Consider the following 22,609-nt stretch of genomic DNA (forward strand, 5'->3'; position numbering starts at 1 on the left):
TGTACAATAAATGCCTCACACGTCCCTCTGATGAAGCCTTACTGCTCACCCACACTACTTCAAATAGTAAGAAATGATCTACTTTTACGTCTGTAATCTTTTGAGGATCCACTGGACTCTGTGCACACTGTACCTTACTTTGGTATATTATATACAAAGCCAGCTTCCTACATTGGTGGATCAGAGGTGGGGTCTCCAACTTTGCATTTGTTGGACTGACTTGGTCAACACCTAATCACATGACAGAACTCTTAAATTGTCTTTAGAATTCTGAATTTTTTTGAATTGACAATTTTCTCAAATTTCTAAAAGTCTGGTGAGGGCCTTGGTTAAGTCCCTTTAGTATTTTTTAGAAAATAAAAACTCATGATAGTTAGGGGTAAGAAGGTTTAGAAAATTTTCTTAGGTCTCTTAAAAAGATCCCAGCTATTAGTGAAAAAAATGCATTTTGCGATTTCCTAATTGCGAAACCTTGCGATTCACAATTAGAAAATCGCAAAAAGGAATGCTTGAAAATGTGTTTAACACTTTCTGCAATTCCTAGGGGATCGCAAGTAATAATAATAACCTTGAATTTGTAAAGCGCATAGCTACCTCCAAAGTGGGTTCCCGGCGCTGGGGGCCCTCGGGAAGATTAAGCAAGCTATTGCCCGGAGTCACATGGTGCTAGGGTGACCTGCCGCCGGTGCCGGGGATCAAACCGTGAACCCCGTGGTCCGGAGTCAGGCACCCTGGCCGCTGCGCCACACCTCTTCCACACCTCTTCCACACATGACCTACCTCATGAATATTAATGAGGTAGGTTGCAATTTGCGACCCCCTAGGAATCGCAAAAACCACGGGGATGGTGGCCTGCTGGGGTCAGCAGGCCACCATGTCTGTGATTGCTTTTAAATAAAGCAATCTTATTTTTTTTTAAGTAGACCATTTTCCCTAATGGAAAAATAAAAACTTTTCCTTTCATTTTTTTAAGAGCAGGCAGTGGTCATTGAGACCACTGCCTGCTCTTAGAAAATGTTTTTACATACATTCACAAAGAGGAAGGGGCCCCCTAGGGACCCCTTCCCATTTGCGAATGGGTTACCATCTACTTGAAGTAGGTGGTAAAATGCGAATGTTTTGCAACCGCATTTCGGTCGCAAAACATTCATGCATACTGATGCGATTCGGTATTAGGAAGGGATGCCCTAAACACGCCCCTTCCTAATAGCGAATTGCAAACCCATACCATTCGGTAACAGGTTAGCGAATCGCAAAATAGGGTTTGCTACATCAGAAGAGCATTTTTGTGCAAATTGGCCATTTGCGAAGGCAAAAAATGCTTGATGCATCTGGCCCTTAGAGAACATGGTTGAGGAACTCAACCTCATCCCTTGCCTCCGTCTAGGGATGAGAGAGTTAAGGTCTCTATGCAAACTCAAAAACATTGTTGTGGGGTCCCATCCCTCCAAGCAAAAGATCCATGAGCTCCTGGCAGGGTATGCTAAGAACCTCCATCTGAACAAGGTGAGGATCACTCAGATGGGGAAAGAAGTGGAGGGGATGAGGATACGTTCCAACACCCACTTCCTAGGTAGGACAGGGCCCCTGTGCCCCTGACTCCAAGAATACTACTCACAGCACCTAGATCCCACACAGGTAGGTCAGGTACTTCTGAGGCCATTGAGGACAATCTCAATGAAGAGACCAACCTTTTAACGAGGTTGGACAACAGATTAGACCTAGAGACCAGACTCCTGGCTCTAGAAAAGGAAAGAGCAGAGATGGGCCTAGCTCACATCAATGGTGGCAGCAGCTTACAAAATAGGGACAGAGAGCAATCTTATGATCCCAAAATCCCTAAAGGGATTGTCCCCAAATTTGACATCACCAAATGGTTCACAGCCTTTGAGATAGTCTGAAATGAGAAAAGTGAAGAAGTCATACTGGGGGCACTCCTTTGGGAACTGTTCACAGGTAACTGCAGGGACAGACTCCTGACCTTTACTGGGGCAGATCCTGGATCTTATAATCTCATGGAGAACACTCTGATTGAGGGCTTTGGGCTCACAACTGAGGTATATAAGATTTGATTCACGGGGCTCACAAAGCCTAGAGCCAGTCCTGGGTTGATGTCATAGACTACTCAGTTAAGACACTTGATGGATGGTTAACTGGAAATAATGTGCATGATTTTACTGGGCTTTATAATATTTTTATGAAGGAATACATTTTAAGTAATTGCACTAATAAAAAGTTGCATCAACATCTGGTAGACCTAGGTCTAATTTCTCCCCAACAATTGGGAAAGAAAGCAGACCACTGGGTCAAGACTAGGGTAACAAAAAGAACCATTGGGGGTAACCAGAACAAAGGGGTTACCAAACCGCCCCAGGGGAAAGGGGGTAAAAACTTCTAAAGGGCCCCAAAACCTGCTCAGGGGGGTGAGTCCCGAACTCTTCCCAGACCGCTGATAGGTACAAAGGGAAAAACTTTGATCCCAAAAGGCCTGGTGTTACTACTGTAAGACGTTGGAATACCTGACTGGAGATGCTACTTGCCCTGACAAGAAGCCCCCTATCTCTCCTTCAATTAGTACTGGTTTACTCAATTTCCAGATGGGATCAACAGTGAGCCCAGAGCAAATCAGGGTTCACACTCACTGAAGCTGTTTTAGTCACAGAAGGGGAAGTTGAGTTTGCCACTTTAGCTTTGTGGCCTCCCAACTTGAAAAGGCATTTGCAATATCCCTGGATTAATGGGACTAGAATAGAAGCCCTGATGGATTCAGGTGCCAGTGTCACCACCATGAGAGATACACTGGTTTCCCGAGCAATACCTGATTGGAAAATCCAATCGAGTCACCAAAGCTGACAGTGTTACTACAGACCATGGCTTGGCTATAGTAACATTAGACTGGAGGGGTTACTGGCCTGAAACAGGTAGTGGCCTCTCCAAGACTTCCAGCTGCCTGTCTGCTTGGGAACGACCTTGAGACCTCAGCATGGGTTGAGATAGAATTGAAACCCCATGCAGCAGTGCTGGACATCCCTGAGATTGTGTGTGTCAAGACTAGAGCACAGAGCCGGACACGAGGTGAACACGCATTGGCATAGCCAATAGGTCTCGTTTTTGGGACCTTATAAGTATTTAAGTATTTAGTTATGCAGCACAATATCCTTGGTGCCAAAACATTAACTGTTGCATGGTTAAACACTTATAAGGCCCCTAAGGCGAGACCTATTGGCTAAGCCAATGCTTGTTTTACTTTGTGTGTTTTTTTTTTATAATTTAAGCTTAAGAAAAATAATTGTACTTTAATTTAATATATTCAAAATATTTTTTAAATTAAGTTAAGGCTGTATATTGTTCTAAAATGAAAATACATACAATTATTTAACATTATTATTTAAAAATAACATATTTTTCTATTTTCTCAAAAGTTTAATAAACTGTTACACTTTCCCTATACCTTTCCATGTAGAGATCTCCACCACAATGAGAGATGTCTTTACCTCCCAGCAACTGACTCCCACCAATTCTAACCCCACTTTGGGAGGGAAAGTCGGCAGGAAAACAAGATAGAAGGAGAGGTGTGCCCACCTTTGCCAACTCCACCCCTCAGGTGGTGGAGGCGAGGGAAAACAAAACGTTCAGTCCCTGCCATCTTGAAGATGGGGGACCCAGCCCCCCTATTATGCCACTGCAGGGTGGCATAATAGGGGGTGTACCCACCCCAAGAAAGGGACCCATTGATCCCAACCTGTACCTACCTGAAATGCCCCTAAATGTAGTATTTAGGGGCCACCCAAACCTTGCCTCCTCAAACAAGCAAGAAGAAGAAGAAGAAGGATTGATTAGCCGTGCTGAATGAAGAAGAGGAGGACACCAACTGCCTTGGCCCCAGCCCTACCAGCCTGTCCCAACATCGACCTGCTCCTGCAGAATCCCAGTGTGTGCTGCAGTCAGCAACCCCACAGAACCTGGAGGACATACCCTGCCTTCCCTAAAAAAATGTTGTCTCCCGTGAGCACCAGACTTGCTCAAGAACCAGACTCTAGCTCCACCCAAATCTGTGAGTCTGCACCCGACGCCCACGGCCCGAGTTCGAGTGGCCCAACCCCACGAGGAGGTCCCCAGTGAACCTGACCTGGGATCAGGTGATCCCTAACCTACCTCAAGCCTCCCGATGACACCTGCAGCCTCTATCTGGAGGGTCCCCCCTGACCGGAATTGGTAAGGAAACCCGACGCCTAAAGATACCCCTGCAGCCGATGCCCTATGGCCCTGGGCGGGCCAACTGATGGTGTCCAGGCAAACCCCTGCATCCCAACCTACTTCTCCAACTGGTGGTCGCCTCCAGGAAGCCTCCCTGCCCGAACCTGCAATGTTTGTTCTGACTGGAGATCTCCCATTGAAACCAACAGGACACCGGCGCAAAATAAGCACTCTGCAATCGGCCGCCCCAGTGCCTCTGTGAGTGCCCCTTGGGTGCTAACTCGGATTCCCCCTTGCCCTGAGCTTAATCCTTGGAGCTTTGCCCCCCTCAACCCTGTGCCTTGCCCGAGAGCAGCCACCAACCGACGGCACCCTAGTGCCATAGGCTAACATTGGGCCTCAGCTTTCTGCACCCGACCAGTCTAGTGCCGCTGAGGGTGTTGTTTGAGTGCATCCTTGACCCTAGGGGAACCCTTGTTCTACCCCCAGAAACACAACCCCAAAGACCGATTGCTTACCTGCAAACCGATAACATAATTTTCCTCCATAGGATTGCATTGCCTGTTTTTCCTCTGAAGAAAGAGTGATCTGAAAAGTAATCACAAAGTAATTACAAATATTTATTGTCTTTAAATGCTTTACAAACCTGTAACAAATTCAATTTCATCCAGCTTGCTTATTGTGATCAACCTGTTTTGAAAAGTACAATTCTACTTACCTGCTTGGTTCTAAAAATAAAAAACAACTAAAGAAATATTTTTTATTCAAACACTTGGTTGGAGTTCAGCCTTTGAGTGTGTGACAACTTTTCTTGTCTGAGTGTGTACACACAAGACCAAAATGAGGAATTAGCAGTATATATAACCTAGGAGGAAGTGGAGGGGGCAATAATGTCACTTGCAGCAGGAAAAGCAATGGGTCCGGATGGCATCCCCCTTGAATTGTATAGGACATTTCGTCAAGTTTTAAGACCAGAACTTATAACGTTGTTCTTGGCTGCTCAAGGTGGAATTGTGCCAGAGTCATGGCGAAAAACTACCATTATTGGGGTTTTTTTAAAAAAGGATAAGCCTGATTTGCTTCCATCATCATATAGACCAATCTCATTGATTAACTCCATTAGCAAGATTTTATTCTAAGATTATTGCTCAGCATTTGGGATTGGTCATTTCTGCTCTAGTATCTAATTTTCAGCATGGGTTTATCCCAGGAAGGGATACTGCTGATCACGTGAGACGAGTAATATCCCTCCTGGACTGGGCCCACCTTCAACATATGGAGTATAGAGCGTTGGCTTATGCTGACGATATAGTCGTAGTCACGAATGATATTGTTACTGCGCTCCCTGCAATTAAGGTATTGGCCAACCAGTTCGGGTGTTTTTCCAGCTATACATTAAATATAGAGAAAACTCAAATTCTTTATTCAGGTGCTGCCCCCCCCCCCCGGCAAATATGGCAATAGTTCCAGAAGTTACATATCTGGGACTTAAAATTATATCGTCGGTCGGAAACATTCCGGAATTGAACATCAACTCAGTTATGGAGAAGGTGAATGCAACTTTGGAGAGGCTGGACCATCTTCATCTATCCCTTCATGGGAGATGTAATGTATTAAAAATGCTGGTCTTACCAAAATTTTTATATATGTTTAGAACAATCCCCTTAGAGTTTTCTTCGTCGTGTTTGAATAAATTAGAGAGGAATTGCTCGAGATTTTTGTGGGGGTATCGAAGACAGAGAGGGGCATTTAAGAAGATGGTGTTACCTAGACACCGTGGAGGCTGGGGTATCCCACATTTTATGATGTACTAGCTTACCCGTCGCGCGTTGCTGCAATCTGAGAAGAAAGGAAATTCAAGGAAACTCGTTATGATAACATTCAATTTACATTGTGTCATTTTTATTGCAACTTATTCATTTAAAATGGAAAACATTTAAAGTGTGGCTTGAGCAGTGCGTACTCGATCGGCTTCCAATCTTGAGAACGGTCTTGAGCAGTTTGTATTCAAACAGCTTCTAATCTTGCTTCCCGTTGCTCGTCTGTTTCTGAAGCTCGTAATGCCTTTTTCTTTTGTGCTTCAGATGTAGATCGACCAACCGATTTCCGTTTGGGGGCATAACTTTCGACGATGCTCGCAAATTCGCTGACAATTTCAGTATTCGAAAGATTATGAGGACCCTGAGGGCCGATATTTAAAAAAAACATTTATGCCAGAAACCTTTGCGGGAGTGTTCTCACAACTTCCCAAAGTTTCATGGCGATCGGATGAATGGTGTGGCAATGCATAAAGGACAAACAGACAGACAGACAGACATACATTCGTTTTTATATATATAGATTATTGGGCAGCAATGATGCAATACATCAGTCCTTTGGTAGTCAGGGATAAGGCTGAACTTTTGCAATACCATAGACCATCAATTTATGAATTTGGGCTGGTGGATGAGACTAATGAGTGTCTAGTTAAGGTAATTAAGGCAGCCTATTTAGTCTGGAAACAAATCAAACGTAAGATACGTGTCCTAAATTTGAATGCCTACACCCCATTTTCAGCTTCTGGGCTGCTTCCTATAATTTTTCGAGATCAAGTGTCAAACAGATGGGGCTTAAAAGGAATACGATGCCTAGCGGATATGTGTGATGAGGGAGAAATACAGGAGAAATATGGATTAGGTAAACATGAATTCTATAATATCTCCAAATTCGTAGTTTTCTTGCTCGGCTGGGGTCAAGAAATGGGCAACAGTTTGTTGAGATTCCTTTAATTGAAAAAATTAAGAAAAAAACACTGATGGGTCAATTCTATCAACAATTAGTGGAAACATTTCCTGACGACTTAGATTTTTGGAAAATAAATTGGGTGTTGAGGACATTAATATAAAATAATCTCTTGAGCTGGCTAATCAAGTTTTAATGACGGGAAGAATCCGCAGTCAACATTATATGGCGCTTTATGATCTATATTATACACCAATGAAGATTTCTAAATGGGGGGCAACTGTTGGAGTCAAATGTAATAGGTGTGGCTTATATGCAGCGGATTTAATACACATGTTTTTTCCATGTCCTAAATTAGGGGAATTTTTTAAGGAATTTGAGACTTTTGGGGCTTAATAATGGGATCCCCTGTGACAATAACGGGTGAATTAGTCCTAATTGGGGGTAGGGTCGGATAGTTTGGCAAATACAAGATCTAGAGCTATAACTTCTATTTTATTAAGTATGGCGGTGGTACGCGCTTGTATCACTAACGATTGGATTAGTCTTGATCCACCCATTTTTATGAACTGGCGTTCAAGACTATTAGCAATGAACCATCTAGAGCTATAAATTTATAAAACTAAAGGGAGAAGGAAAAGAGCTATGGGAGCAAACATTTGATCTTCAATATCAGAATGGATTTAAGAAAAAAGAAAAGAAAATTATTAGCTTACTTATGTGTGGATTTACAAACTGATCCTATGTGTTTTGGGTTGGCATATTAATTGAAGTGCGAAGCTTGTATGAATATTGAGTTGTTGCTAGGGAAACTCTGCCCACCTATAAGTTTGACCACTTTTTTCGTGCTTTATGTGTGTTGCCTATGAAATTTCATCCATCTTTGAATCGTATCATAATTTTGTGTTGCCATCAGTATATATGTTGCCTTCCTTAAAAAAGGGTTAAAAAATACTCAATAAAAAAGAGTGTGTACAATAAATACTTAACTTTAGTGATGAGTGTCTTCCCAAGAATTGTGAGTTAAGAATTATGCTATGAAGAGGGAGAAAAGTTTAAAAACTAGAATAGACCGACATTTTCAGCCCAGTTATCCCAAATACTCCAGTGTTTCGTTCTCTTATTGGAGCATATTGTTCTGTCCATTTTAGCAATTCTGTGGATTGAATTTAACCATACGGATTCTAGAGGTGGAATAGGTAAAATCCACTTAATACAAAGCTCTGTACGAGCTAATAAGACTAAAATGAATATAAGTGCCTTTAGAGATTTGGATATATTAACAACAGATTCTTCCTCCGGTATCACCCCAAATATTACCAGTGCCAGACTCCCCTTGACTTCATGGCGCACCAACTCTGACAAATTTTACCCACTTTCAGCCAGAATGGTTGGATGGAGGGACACCACCGGAACATATGTGCTTCATCTACGTTGGGTTCACCGCACTTTTGGCAATACCTCACTGTTTGCTGGCCGATCTTTGCCAATCTTCGTGGCGTCCAGTAGGCCTTGTGGAAGGTAAAAAGATGATTTTTCTTTAAAGGCACAGATTTCACACAAAACCATAATAACGATGTAGATACTTGCCATAGTGCTTCTAGATCAATCTCCGGTAGATCCCTCCTCCATGTCTCCATGTGCCATGTAGCGGAATCTTCTAACGAATGTATCAATAACCAGTACCATACCGAAACCTCTTTCTGTAGTCCTGGACGCAGTGCTATTTTAGCCTCATGAGATTTATTTTGATTCCCCGCCTGGCTCAAAGTCTTTGCCCAGCTTAGTAGCTGACAATATTTAAAACGGGAGGCAGCACCTTCTGTGATTTCTTGAAAGTCTTGCCAAGATATTAATTGAGTGCCTTCCAATAACTGGAATTCACTAAACTTAATTATCCTAACCTTCTTAGCATAATTTTGGTACCCTGTTACACATGGTATAAAAAATAATATGTTGCATACCCTTATTTTCTTTTTAGTTGTAAAGAATGGATCATTAATCCAATGATTAAAAATCAGTGAATACAGGATATTCTCTTTAATCTAGGAGATTAACCAAGATGGATTGGTGAACCTAGTATGAGAATTAAAGGAAGAACCTGTATAAATAGGAGATAAGAGTAAGCCGATCCCGAAGGGAAGGATCCCGAGATGGTCACCATCCCCTCTCAAGCAGAGAGAGCAGGTATCACTTTGGTTGGACAGTAAGAATTCAATTCGGCAATCTCTTCTTTCTCCACTCCTATACTGATAAAACATATGAGGATTAAAAAAAAAGCTTAACACTACCCTATGATTAAGCCTTACTGCTCGCACACACTACCTCAAATACAGAGTAAGGTATTATCTACTTTTACCTCTGTGCGCCTTTGGGGATCCACTGGACTATGTGCACAGTATACCTTACTTTGGTGTAGTATATACAGAGCCATCTTACTACAGGCTGCCAGAGTGGACAAAGCGCTTGTGGATGATCTCCATCCTCATGGACTGGCTGCAGGAGGTGTTTGCTCCAGAGGGTATTTCCAAGCATTATGCCTTTGAGCGGGTGCACAGAGTCCTGATGCACCCCCTCACCAGGGTGTGTCCCCACCCAGTGGTGACGCGTCTGTTGCACAATAGAGAAAGCAACTACATTCTGAAGCAGACACTCACATCTGGCCCCTTCCATGTGGACAACAATGTATTGCTGAATTACCTGGACTTTACAGTAGTGGTGCAAAGTCAACAAGTCTTCTTCGTAAGCGCCAAACAGAGACTAGAGGAGCTAGGAGTGACGTAGGCTTTTTTGTTCCCTGCAAGACTCTGCATCGAAGTGGATGGTAGATCCTCTATTTTCACCAACCCAGAGGAGGTTTGGCACTGGATTATGACTCAACTGCACCAGCACCATAGCCCCTCACCTCCAGACCACCGTAAACGGAAGCAACATATTCCTCATTTATTGCTATTAAGATCCAAGGAATTTCATTATTTACGTTCGGTTTCCTTTAGGAGCCACACCACATATGATGGGAGGCTTGGTATGATTTTATGTTGTGGTAATTGTCTACATGGCACCACAAGTTAATCTTTACATCTTCATGTTTGGCATTATTGCATATAAAAATGGTATTTATATCTACTTATCGCAGTAACAGCTGTTGATGCATAGATATTTTTGCTGTGAAATGTGGAAATGTAATGTTAAATATATGTATTTCCTTACCAGGTTGCTTCCTACCCCTGGGTATGGAAAGTGGAACAATCAAAGATCAACAGATAACTGCCTCTTCCTATTATTCCTCATGGTATAATTCATGGAAGCCACCTCTGGCTCGTCTTAATAAGCAACAGTCTGTCAACGCCTGGCAAGCAAAGGTAAAAGGGACCACTTTAATTATTCACAGTAAGAAAACCTGTTTACATCACACCCTGTAGCAGAAAAACAAAACAGAAGTATGGAATGTTGTATTTTTACTATTTGGTATAGTAGATTTCCTTTCAGTCAACCTACTATTGGCTCGTTCATAAAAGTCATGCTACATGTTAGCCCACAAAAAATCAAACATACTGCACAAAGATGGAAAGGAGAATGACGTTTGACCAGTAGACCATTTCGAACAAACCTACAGGGATAGGCTTTTCAGCCAACCCAGAGGGGGGGGGGGGCTCTTTTAAGTTCTAGTATGCAAGTCCCTGGCAGTCATATCAGTGAGGGGTGGACTGAAACCCCAGGATCTGATGTGACCAGTGGCTCTTGGATACAATATCTTGGACTGTCCCAGCATGTTGGGCAGGAGGGTTGGGAGAGGTGATGTGGCGGCCTAGTATTGGCCGGGGATGCCTGTCCTCTGGAACCTTCCTCTCCGATTTTAAACTCTTACACAGGGTAAAGGCTCTCTCTTGCCTGTGGACTTTTCCATGCTTCACTGCTGGATCCTGGTGTGGTAAATAAATAATTAATTACCGGTACTATTTTTGAATACATTAATAATAACAGATAGCTCAATAAATAAGAGGCAGGATCCGATGTATCTGAGTCTAACAGGCTTTAATCAGGCACAAGGGAAGGGACAGGATCGGAACATACTGAAATAGAATGGCATAGAAGGCAGCTGCAACGTTTCATCAACAGTACATGATATATATAGTAAAACATCACAATTACATTACATACAGTAGGCATAACTAGTGACAAGCGTACGATAAGAACACATGGGCGTGAAAAGAAGGCGTGCACAGGGCGTGCACGTAGACATGTGATGAAAACGTCACAGAAGTGTCATAAAGTGGGTGGATACATAGAGGGGGCTACCTGAGCAGCTGGAACCTTTAACCTAGTGGTGCGCGCAAACGGGCCATGACGTGTTACCGGGGAGAACTGGGGGCTATGACTTCTGCACTAGAAGAGGAGACGAAAGTCTGCGATGTCAGGACGACATGTACCTATAGCATATCTGGTATCTGGTGTTTTAGAGTACATGTTGATAGAATCTAAAAGTTATCAGGGCAAAGGCTACTTGACACTAAGGCTGGTGCATGCATATATTCTTCGTGTATTGCGTGTGCTATGAATCTTCTATGAATATTAATACAGTAATTCACTTGCATGGAGACAGAAAGACTAGACCATAGCTGAAGCTGTTTATGTGGTTCAGTAGCTTAGGAATGTGAAGACGGAGAGCTGAACTGATAACTAGAGGCATAACATATTCTTGGCAGACAGGCAGGCAGAGCCAGGCCGGGCACCGCGCTGCGCGGCAGGAAGTAAGTGAAGGGTCAGGGATGCAGGTGGGGGCTGCATCGCTCCTCGGAGTGGGTTCAGGAGACTGGAGCTTGAATCTGGTGTCCGGGCCCTTTTGAGGCCTAGAAACGGGGACAATTCAATGAATTAACGTGCATAATGTAAAACGTGGGCAACATAGGCCTAATACTCGTTGCTTTCACGAGAGCTGGAGACTGGCATACTAACGTTGGACACAACTATAATTGCGTCTTTAATCGATCATAGGGGGATATATGCATATCGATCATGCACATATATCATAGGATGGGGAACACGTAGGCACACATGACAAGGCAAAATTCAATTTTCCTCATTCCCTCCTTGTGCCCTACGTTTCCATCAGGAAACATCAATATTCATGATACCATCTATCTGTTCATATAGCATCATTTGCTCGTCTCGAATTGTATTGGAACGGGACTTAGGACTATGAATACAAGAGGTAGCACACAAGCCGCAAATCGCAGGGCCACATTGTAAACAGAGGCAGCAACTGAATATGATCATTACTGCTATACCCAGGAATGACAATACTTTCCATCCCCAGGCAGATATTATACTCCAGAGCCAACCGGACCATGTCCAGGTGCCTGGATTCTGGTGTAACTGATGGGCTATTTTATGAAGTCTGGTTATAGCTGAATAAACAGACGGTGCGTTATTAGGAATGAAAATGCAGCAACTAGATCCGATGACTCTACAAGCTCCTCCCCTATCGGCCAGTATGACGTCAAGGACGAGGCGATTTTGGAGCACAACAAATCTCATAGCAGATTGCTCTTCAGTCAAGTTACCTAGAGCGGAAGTAGTCTCATTCACTACTGCTTCAAGGGTTCTGGTTAGCCTACGTATTAACTTACTATTCTGAACAGGACCTATGAAGAAAAAGAAACCTTTATTGAAGTCTTGATACTGTTCTAAGGTAGTTTCAGTTTGATCGACAATTGGGGACTCAGTCTCCCTTCTATGTCTAACGTGTACTAGATGTGTGTTTCTGTGATAATCGGATGGGGCTAGGAAAACTGGTGGCAGTAGGAAGGCAAGGTAACATGTTCCATCCCAATCTTGGGGCAGACGAACATATGCGGTCTGACCACATACAAAATAAGAATGACGTGAGGCTTTGAAAGTAGATTTCCCACTGTCACTATACTCGACCACAGTATTACAATCACTGTGTCCTAGATGTACCGAACCATTCTTTCTGACACATAATTCGCCTTTCACTGGTAGGACTGAAATAGCAGGCAAATCTGGAGTAGTCTCGGACTGAACATTCAAAACCATGAAATTCGAGGAATAATTACCTAGATCATATACTTCATTTTCTAGATCTAACCCTGTTCTATGGGAAGGACCTTCCTTGTCTGGGAAACATGTCTGATTCAGGAGAAACATATCATTTGAGGATGACGTTAACGTGGACCATGCTCCACACGAACCATTGTGTGAAAACGGGTAGGGAAAGAGTGGCAGAACTCCCTTCGGTGTCTGGAAAGGGGGGAGTCGACCACACACCCAACAATTAGTGGCATTGCTGGTCTGATGTGAATAGTGTAACATTCGGATAAACGTATTATTGCGCATGGCAAGACGATAGGATAACTCGTGAGGAGGCAGGTCACTAAAAGTGTGCTCTACTGTAACATTAGAAAACATATGTACATGTGAATTAATAGGAAAACATAAATGTAAGGCATAACTTATGCAGGTAACCATAAGACTCAGAAATAGCATAAAAAATAAAGTAACAATACATCTACTTCGAAGATTCTTTTGATAACGTATTCTCTTAGAGTTTTTGACTAACTCTCTCACTGTGTGGGTCTATCTCATACATGTCAGGAACCTGTCTAACCGTTTCACCCGAGAGGGACGTAGACAATTAAACTGGCTGACTTACTAGACCTCAGTTTTTCTTTATACTCATGCTGCGGAGTTTTCTCTAACAGGGGGAGTTTAGAGTCAGTATCTGGGCAGTCCTTGAGAACGGGGCAGTCCTTGAAAACAGTTTTTGGCCGAAGTCCATGAAATCGCTTCACATGACTGGAGTGCAACCACCCCTTGCGGCCTTCGATCTTGACCGCCGTCCTTGTTGTCATTAATACAAGTCTTGGTTGTTTCCACCGGGGCTCCAGCGGACTTGAACGATCAAAATTCCCCACGAGGACTAGGTCGCCTGGTATGACCTCGTGCGGTTTTACTTGAGTGTTGTCTGGAAAAGCAGCGGCAACCTGTGAACGACAAGAAAGTAGTGCAGACATCAAGGAAGCCAGGTAATATGTCAGCATATTACTGTCAACATCAGTAATTGTACGTGGTCTAGGTGTACCCCACATGTTTGGGGGACGACCGAACACTACCTCATAAGGGGACAGACCTGAACGGGAGTGAGCGACCATTCTCATATAAAAAAGAGCGACTGGCAGTGCTACTATCCAATCTACGCCTTTCTCTGCGCATACTTTGGCAATGCGGATTTTCAGAGTCTGATTATGTCTCTCTACGAGACCGGCTGCTTCAGGATGTCGTACACAGTGGAACTTCCACTGGTACCCTAACAGAAGGGATACTTGTTTCATAAGCTCGGATGAGAATGGCTGGCCGTTATCTGAATACACGACCCTCGGTAATCCATAGCGGGGGAAAAACTCACGAACCAACTGCCTGGCAGTGGTCGCAGCAGTGTAATCTGGGACTGGATAGGCTTCTGTCCACCTGGACAAAGCGCATACAACTACGAGGACATACTTGAAACCTCGACATCGATCCATCTGAATATAATCCATCTGGAGGACTTCAAAAGGGTGGTCAGGAGGATGGAATCCACCTTGTTCCACCGGGACACCTTTACCTGGATTGAACTGACAACAGATCATGCAGGTACGCACTTTCTGCTTGGCTGCTGCTCGTAAATGCTTGTTAAACCAAAGGTTCTGAATACTGTCTAACATGGCCTTTTCTCCTAAGTGTGCTGGACTATGTGCGGTGTTAATAATGACTTGAACCATAGAGTCGGGGAGAAACCATGTGGCTTTTCCCTTCGTCAACCATCCTTGATCTGTCTGGACCCCTCCTTGTTCAGACCATTTCTTGTTTTCATCTGGGGTAGCATGTAACTGTATATCTAGTACGTCTTGTGTAGGGTCCTTAACTGTCATACAAGTAGTCTGATCTGGAATGTCTGTCGGTGTCGTGTTAACTGGAATATCTGGAGTCTGAGCTGTGAGCTTGGCTGTTCGATCTGCCAGGTCGTTACCCTGGGAAATGATGTCAGTGACTTTCGTATGTGCCTTGCACTTCATGATAGCGATAGCTGTCGGTAAATGTATTGCTTCTAACAGAGCTTGAATGAGGGGGCCATGCTGAATCTTGGTTCCATGAGAAGTCATGAAACCTCTTTCTTGCCAGAGCACTCCAAAGTCGTGTACGACTCCGAATGCATAACGTGAATCTGTGTATATGTTTACTTTCAGGTTCTTGGCTCGTATGCAGGCTTGGGTCAGAGCGACGAGCTCTGCTGCTTGAGCAGACAGGGTGTCAATCCGATGTGTTTCTATAACTTCAGTTTCAGTAGTCACTGCATACGCGGCTACTAGTTCTCCTGTACTTGTTCTCATACATGAACCATCCACATAAAGTGTCAGGTCGGGATCAGGTAATGCAATGTCTGTCAAGTCTTGTCTTGGCTTTGTCATGATGTTAACAACTTCCACACAGTCATGTGTGGCAGGATTTGAAGTAACTGAAGGTAACAGTGTAGCTGGATTTAAAATGTTGCAGCGTCTGATTTCTATGTGTGGCTGAAACAATGTCAGTTCATAACCTGTTAAACGTGCAATTGTCAAGTGCTGAGTCTGTGTTCGGTTTAAAAGAACTTCCACAGAGTGTGGAACTTGTACTGTCAGGGAGTGTCCTAACACTATGGAATCACTTTGTCTGATAGCTAGAGCTGTGGCTGCAACTGACTTGAGGCACGCAGGCAGAGCCTGGACCACCGGATCTAATGTGCTAGAGAAATAAGCACAGGGCTTGTATTGTCCTGCTTGATCTTGTGTGAGAACAGATAATGCAGTACCATCACGTTCAGTGACAAAAAGTGTAAAAGGCTTACTATAGTTTGGTGTTGCTAGAACAGGTGCTTGGCATAAAGCTTTCTTTAACTCATTGAAAGCAAGTGTATGTTCTTGGGTCCAAGGGAGGACAGTCGATACGGCTGCCTCCTGTGTCGTTAACTGTATCAGTGGCTTGGCTAGATATGCGTACTGAGTAATCCATTGTCTGCAGTAAGAAGTGAGGCCGATAAAAGCTCGTACCTCCTTCTGAGTCTTGGGCTGTGGAAGATGTGCTATTAACTGGATACGGTCAGGTGTCAACTGCCTACCCCTCTTGGACAGTAAGTGTCCTAGGTAGACCACTTGCTGGACACAGAATTGCAATTTGGAAGGGGACACCTTGTGCCCCATCTCGGCCAGAAAATACAAGACTGTAAGTGACGCACGTTCGCAGTCACGTTCAGAACGGGCTGTGATCAGTAGATCATCGACATACTGGAGCAGGGCAGTGTCAGTTGGCATATGAATATTGTCTAGTTGTCTTTTAAGTGCTTGACTGTAAATACTAGGACTTTCTGTGAAACCTTGAGGAGCTCGTGTAAATTTATAGCTCCTTCCATTTAAACAGAATCCGAAAAGGAATTGGCTGTCTGGATGAATGGGGACACTAAAGAATGCGTTCTTGAGATCAATAACAGTGAAGAACGTAGCTTCGGAATCAATGGCTGTCAATAGCGAAGAAATATCTGGGACCACAGGGTACTGGGGTATGATACATTTATTAAGTTCTCGAAGATCAATCACTAATCGATAAACTGGAGGTGCATTGGGATCAGTACGTTTCAGAATCGGAATGATAGGAGAATTACATATATTGGAGTCAGTTTCTACAACTACTCCCTGAGCAATGAGCTCGTCAATAATTTTGGATAAGGCTGATACAGCCTCAGGTGGCAATTTGTACTGTCGGATTCGTGGTAATACAACACCTTTCTTCAGAGTGACACGATGGGGTGTGATGTGCATACAACCTACATCAGTTGGACCTTGCGCCCATAAATGCTGTGGTACATTCAATAATCTTGGATCAAAATCACGTAATACATAATGACCTTTAAAATCTCGCAGAAACAGTCGCACCCCTTCTGGGGAGCAGCATATAACTGCTCCTAATTCTTTCAGAGTCTTTATACCAAGTAAGTTCTCTGGACAGGATTTCGTTAGTAACAAGTCTGTAGTTCGGGACAATGGACCAACTTCTAGAGTAACTGGTTTCGATATTTCATTAACAATAGGCTTTCCTGAAAATCCAAGGGAAACATTTCTAGAGCCTGAGAGCGGAGCCCCTGGAACCTCGTCATGACTGATGGTAGTCCTACTTGCCCCTGTATCAATCAGAAACTTTCTGTCTTTCCCTAATACTTGACTATGTACATAGGGACCCTCTTGATCTACAGGAATCTCGATGAGAGGCAAGCCAACCTCCCTCTCTAGGCTGTTTCATGAATACGGCTGATAATCTGGATACTCTGACTGTGCATACTGGTACATCTGCTGTGTAACGTGCTGTGTGGCAGCTATAGGCTGTGGTACTGTAACTGTCTGTTGTGCGTTCTGCGGTGTCTGGGCATTCTGCGGAACCTGTTCTTGTCTAGGCGGACGTGGTCTCTCTTTCGTTTTACCAGTAGCTATGTTGTGTTTCAGAACTGCACATTCGTTTATATAATGACCTGGCTGTTTACAGTAATTGCAGGTCCCTTTAACGGGAGCTGCAGGGTGACTAGTTTGATTCGGACCCCTCTTCTGACTGTCTTGTGGAACAGACTGGGCAACTAGTACTTTCATTTTCGTGTCTTTCATACGTCTCCTTTCATGTTCCTGCTCCTCCCTAATTCTGTTCTGGTGATACTGTAGCATCTGGAGCATCTGTGACGGAGTATTAGCTTGCCAGGTACTTTCGACTTTCAGTACTCGATTTTTAACTTGTGGTAAAGAATTCTCAACTAGTTTGGTAACAAAAAGATGTGGATACGATTCACTACTTGTTTTCAGACCACTATTAATAATGAAACATTTCTCAAATCTAGAATAGAAATCACTAGTGTCTTCGTCTTGTTTCTGTTTACAGGCTGAGATGGCATCCCAATCTTCCTTTTTCGTGGCTAGTAATCTTGGCAAGACTTGTATTAATAACTCGGGCAATGCTTTAGCTTTATCCCCAAGACCGGTACCTGGAACTCGTGTATTATCTTCAGTCTCTAATGCGGTCCAATCTATCTTTTTCTCTCCCACCTCCCATTCTTTTTCTTTAAGTTTTTCGTATATGCCCGCAGGCAACAGGACCTTTAACATTTTAATGATATCAGGATACGTGTATTCTCCCATACGGAGCATGTCCTTTAATTCACGGTGGAACCCTGCTGGGTCTTTATCGTGACAGGGTATTAACTTTTTCATTTCCAGAAGTTCTATTTTCGTGATAGGGGTGTAAACAAATACTCGTTCTAGATCACCCCCCTCTCCCTTAACTGGATGTACTTCTCGCAACGGATTCTGTCTATCTATGTAGAATGATTTTCTTACTGGGGGTGGGACAGGAACAAAATGTGGATTCAGGAACGTTCTGTATTTGTGGCGCTGTTCTAAGATGACACTAATTAAATCAGTACCTAGACCTTTCCATCTGTTTAAGAGTAACTCGTTCAGTACATCATGTAAAGGACCTGGATCAGAATGCTGATCCTCATACAATGTAATGAGGTGCTGGATCATATACGTACCCACCAGACGCTGCTCGGCTGGGGGCAGTTTCAGAAACGTTTGGGCCACTATTTCGTCTGGAAACGTGGTAGAATCACTAGTCCATCGGACTGCTGATCGGGCTAGTTCTTGTTCATGCATTGTACTAAGCTCACTATAACCTATTCGTGATTTCAGAATTTTATCGGTAGCCTGGAATACTTGTTCTAGAGAACATTGTTCTGGTACGGGAGGAGGAAAAACTTTCTTGTAATCTAGGCGTGAATGTCTGTCGGAAAATCTAGTTCTACCTACATATGCTATTCTGGCGGGATTCTCGCTATCTACCTCTTCACTTGAAGAGTCATTCTCTTTCTCGGTTGCTCTTTTTGCTTCCTCCTTCTGGTGTATACTTATAATTTCCTTACGAATTTTCCTGTACATACTTTCTATACTACCTAGTGTCTTGTGTTTTCCCTCGGCTATATTGTCACTCCACCTAGTCAGGCCTTTCATCTCGTCTTGGTCTTTATCTGGATAATCTTGTTCTCTTAATAAACAGTTAATCAAGAACTGTAAAATCATATTTTGAATCTCGGCTTTCCTGTGTGCCATAGCTTCGTGAATACTTCCTGGATTCTCCCCTGTACGGACAAAACGATATATTCTGTCTAGATGTTCCTTCATGTCAGGCAGGGTGACCAAAAAGTTGGCAACCCGTCTTAAACGTACTGAATATAATACCATGTGATCTTCGCCTGGGACTGGATCATATATACAGTCGGTAAGAAGTCTCTTGAGGTCTGCGTATGTAGCCACTTTTGGCGTACGCTGCAACGCTGCGTCTCGCGGCGTCAGTCGTCTTACTTGAGGCGGGGTGATAGGAGCACCTCCCCCCGCACCTCCTGAACTGGAATCGTCAGTTAATACTGTACGTGCTGGTAGAGTGGCTGGCAAAATGGGTACACCTAATGTGGGCTGGTCCGGGGGCACTGGCACATTAATAGAGTCCCCGGGACCAGTGGCTGGAGGAACAGGAATTACATTATTTACAGGATGCTGAGCGTGAGCAGGCGGAATACGATTTACATATTCCGGGACTGTGTCGTCCAAATAGGACGAAAGAAAAATTTCAGCTGCGGTCGGTTTATGACGTAGCTTAATCGGGACCAATGGTGGCGGTAGATTACAGGGTGCTTCCGGGGTTGCCTTCGGCAAGCCCTCGGCAAGAAGAGGATACATGCCTTTACTAAGGGCATTTTTCTGTCTGTCTGACTGTTCTGCTCTAACTCGTTCACCTTCTTCAATTAATTCCCTTTCTTGGGCTTTTTCTGCGGATTCCCTACTTAATTCTGTTTTTCTGAATTCTTTTTCGGTTCTTCTATGAGATTCTTTGCGCTATAACTCGATGGCATCTTTCTGGGATTGTCTGGCTTTCTTTTTCCATAATGCTTCTTCTACTCGCATGATGCACTCGGCATCCCATGTACCTGATACAGGCCATCTATATTTCTCTTCAAGATCCTTCGTGTAATCCACCCATAAGTCTAGATATAATATGGCATCTAAGCCATGCTTGTGATACATAAAATGTCCAGGACTGTCCCTAGGAGGGACAGGAACTGATTCTTCGAGTAACCCTTTTCTGGTTTTTATCTGACGTAACTTCGAAAACAGAGGCATGTCTAAGTTATACTTGCGAACACAATACACAATAATCACAGTAATGAAATGGCAAACAAATCACTCATACCACGACATAGAAATACATTAATAACAGTTCGAACAGAATACTACCTGATACACTGAAAACATAACACTTGAATTTCTCGAGAACGGACTTACTAGAATTACTGGATGCACTGCTAAAACAGTACAGAACATACCGGTCTCGTAAAGAGACACGTCATACCGTATCCACCTAGGTGAATACTTCGGACTGGATCTGTGTACCCAAACCCATCGGACCAGGAACAAACTAATGAACCTGTCTAGATACTTCCCCCGCAACGGTACTCACCGGGAAGCAGAAACTGAAGGCCTCGGACTGGACTGGACTGCTACGACGTCTGGTTACTACGCATGCGCTTCGGACTTCGGACTTCAGAAACAGGTGGGCCTCCGGATACCTCGGACCTTGCTCTCTCGGCTTGGGCTCTGGTCGGGACGAACCGCATTCCTCACCGCCTCGTCTGGATGCCGGACCGCAGTCTCCGTCTCCTCCGTGGGCCTGAGGGAGACTTGATGAAGCAGAAATATCTGCACGTGCACGGTAGAGTTCCGTCACGGCTGTAGAAGGGTCAGAAGGCCTGCGTTACATCGCCGGCGCGTGGGGAAGGGGCTCGTCCCTATTCGGGCGCCATTTATGTGGTAAATAAATAATTAATTACCGGTACTATTTTTGAATACATTAATAATAACAGATAGCTCAATAAATAAGAGGCAGGATCCGATGTATCTGAGTCTAACAGGCTTTAATCAGGCACAAGGGAAGGGACAGGATCGGAACAGCCTGAAATAGAATGGCATAGAAGGCAGCTGCGACGTTTCATCAACAGTACATGATATATATAGTAAAACATCACAATTACATTACATACAGTAGGCGTAACTAGTGACAAGCGTACGATAAGAACACATGGGCGTGAAAAGAAGGCGTGCACAGGGCGTGCACGTAGACATGTGATGAAAACGTCACAGAAGTGTCATAAAGTGGGTGGATACATAGAGGGGGCTACCTGAGCAGCTGGAACCTTTAACCTAGTGGTGCGCGCAAACGGGCCATGACGTGTTACCGGGGAGAACTGGGGGCTATGACTTCTGCACTAGAAGAGGAGACGAAAGTCTGCGATGTCAGGACGACATGTACCTATAGCATATCTGGTATCTGGTGTTTTAGAGTACATGTTGATAGAATCTAAAAGTTATCAGGGCAAAGGCTACTTGACACTAAGGCTGGTGCATGCATATATTCTTCGTGTATTGCGTGTGCTATGAATCTTCTATGAATATTAATACAGTAATTCACTTGCATGGAGACAGAAAGACTAGACCATAGCTGAAGCTGTTTATGTGGTTCAGTAGCTTAGGAATGTGAAGACGGAGAGCTGAACTGATAACTAGAGGCATAACATATTCTTGGCAGACAGGCAGGCAGAGCCAGGCCGGGCACCGCGCTGCGCGGCAGGAAGTAAGTGAAGGGTCAGGGATGCAGGTGGGGGCTGCATCGCTCCTCGGAGTGGGTTCAGGAGACTGGAGCTTGAATCTGGTGTCCGGGCCCTTTTGAGGCCTAGAAACGGGGACAATTCAATGAATTAACGTGCATAATGTAAAACGTGGGCAACATAGGCCTAATACTCGTTGCTTTCACGAGAGCTGGAGACTGGCATACTAACGTTGGACACAACTATAATTGCGTCTTTAATCGATCATAGGGGGATATATGCATATCGATCATGCACATATATAATAGGATGGGGAACACGTAGGCACACATGACAAGGCAAAATTCAATTTTCCTCACTGGGACTACCATAGAGAACTGGAAGGAGAAACGCCCTGGCCCCCACTCAGGACCAAAGACTCTGCCCAGTTGACTCCAAGACCAGTGGGTCTCTCCAAGTGTCAGTTAGGCACGCCCCCTTAAACTCCCTGAGGGCCAGTTGGAGAAAAACCCTGGACTTTTCTGCGTCCAGAAACAAAGATCAAGAGGAGATCTGGCGCAGGGAAACAGGAAGACCAGCTCTTTGAAGAACTGCACCGCTTTGGAGGTGGCTAGAGATCACCATCAGAAGTAAAACAAGCCCAGGATTGTCCAAATCGGCTCAACAGGGCCTGCGTTATAGCATTTTCTACTACAGAGAGTGTGGGGCTCCTCTGCACATCCTGTAAATTCCTCCGGGGTGGACCAGGGGCCGATGCAAAGAAGATACAAATTAAAGTGTGCCGGGTGAGAGGTGTGCATGAGACCCCCTCTACTGTTTCCTCTCTTAGCCTGGGGACACCATCCCCCAGGCGTATCTCTACCTTATGGGGACAGGACCCTATCCCCAACCCTCGATGCCTCCCAATGCAGGAGAACAAAGAACGATGACAAGGGCACATCATTGCGCTCCCCCACGAGAAGC

The 22,609-nt window shown here is 44.2% G+C and overlaps 1 protein-coding gene across 1 annotated transcript in view; it reads left to right on the plus strand.

The window, feature by feature from the left end:
• The window catches only part of F5 (coagulation factor V), a 711,267-nt gene that overhangs the window by 645,875 nt on the left and 42,783 nt on the right, over window positions 1–22,609 (plus strand). Inside the window, exon 23 of the mRNA XM_078658317.1 lies at window positions 10,132–10,280. Coding sequence (XP_078514443.1) covers window positions 10,132–10,280 — 149 coding nt within the window. The remainder of the gene's footprint in view (window positions 1–10,131; window positions 10,281–22,609) is intronic.

Source organism: Lissotriton helveticus, chromosome 8 (genome assembly GCF_964261635.1).
Source record: "Lissotriton helveticus chromosome 8, aLisHel1.1, whole genome shotgun sequence".
NCBI classification, from domain to species: Eukaryota; Metazoa; Chordata; class Amphibia; order Caudata; family Salamandridae; genus Lissotriton; species Lissotriton helveticus.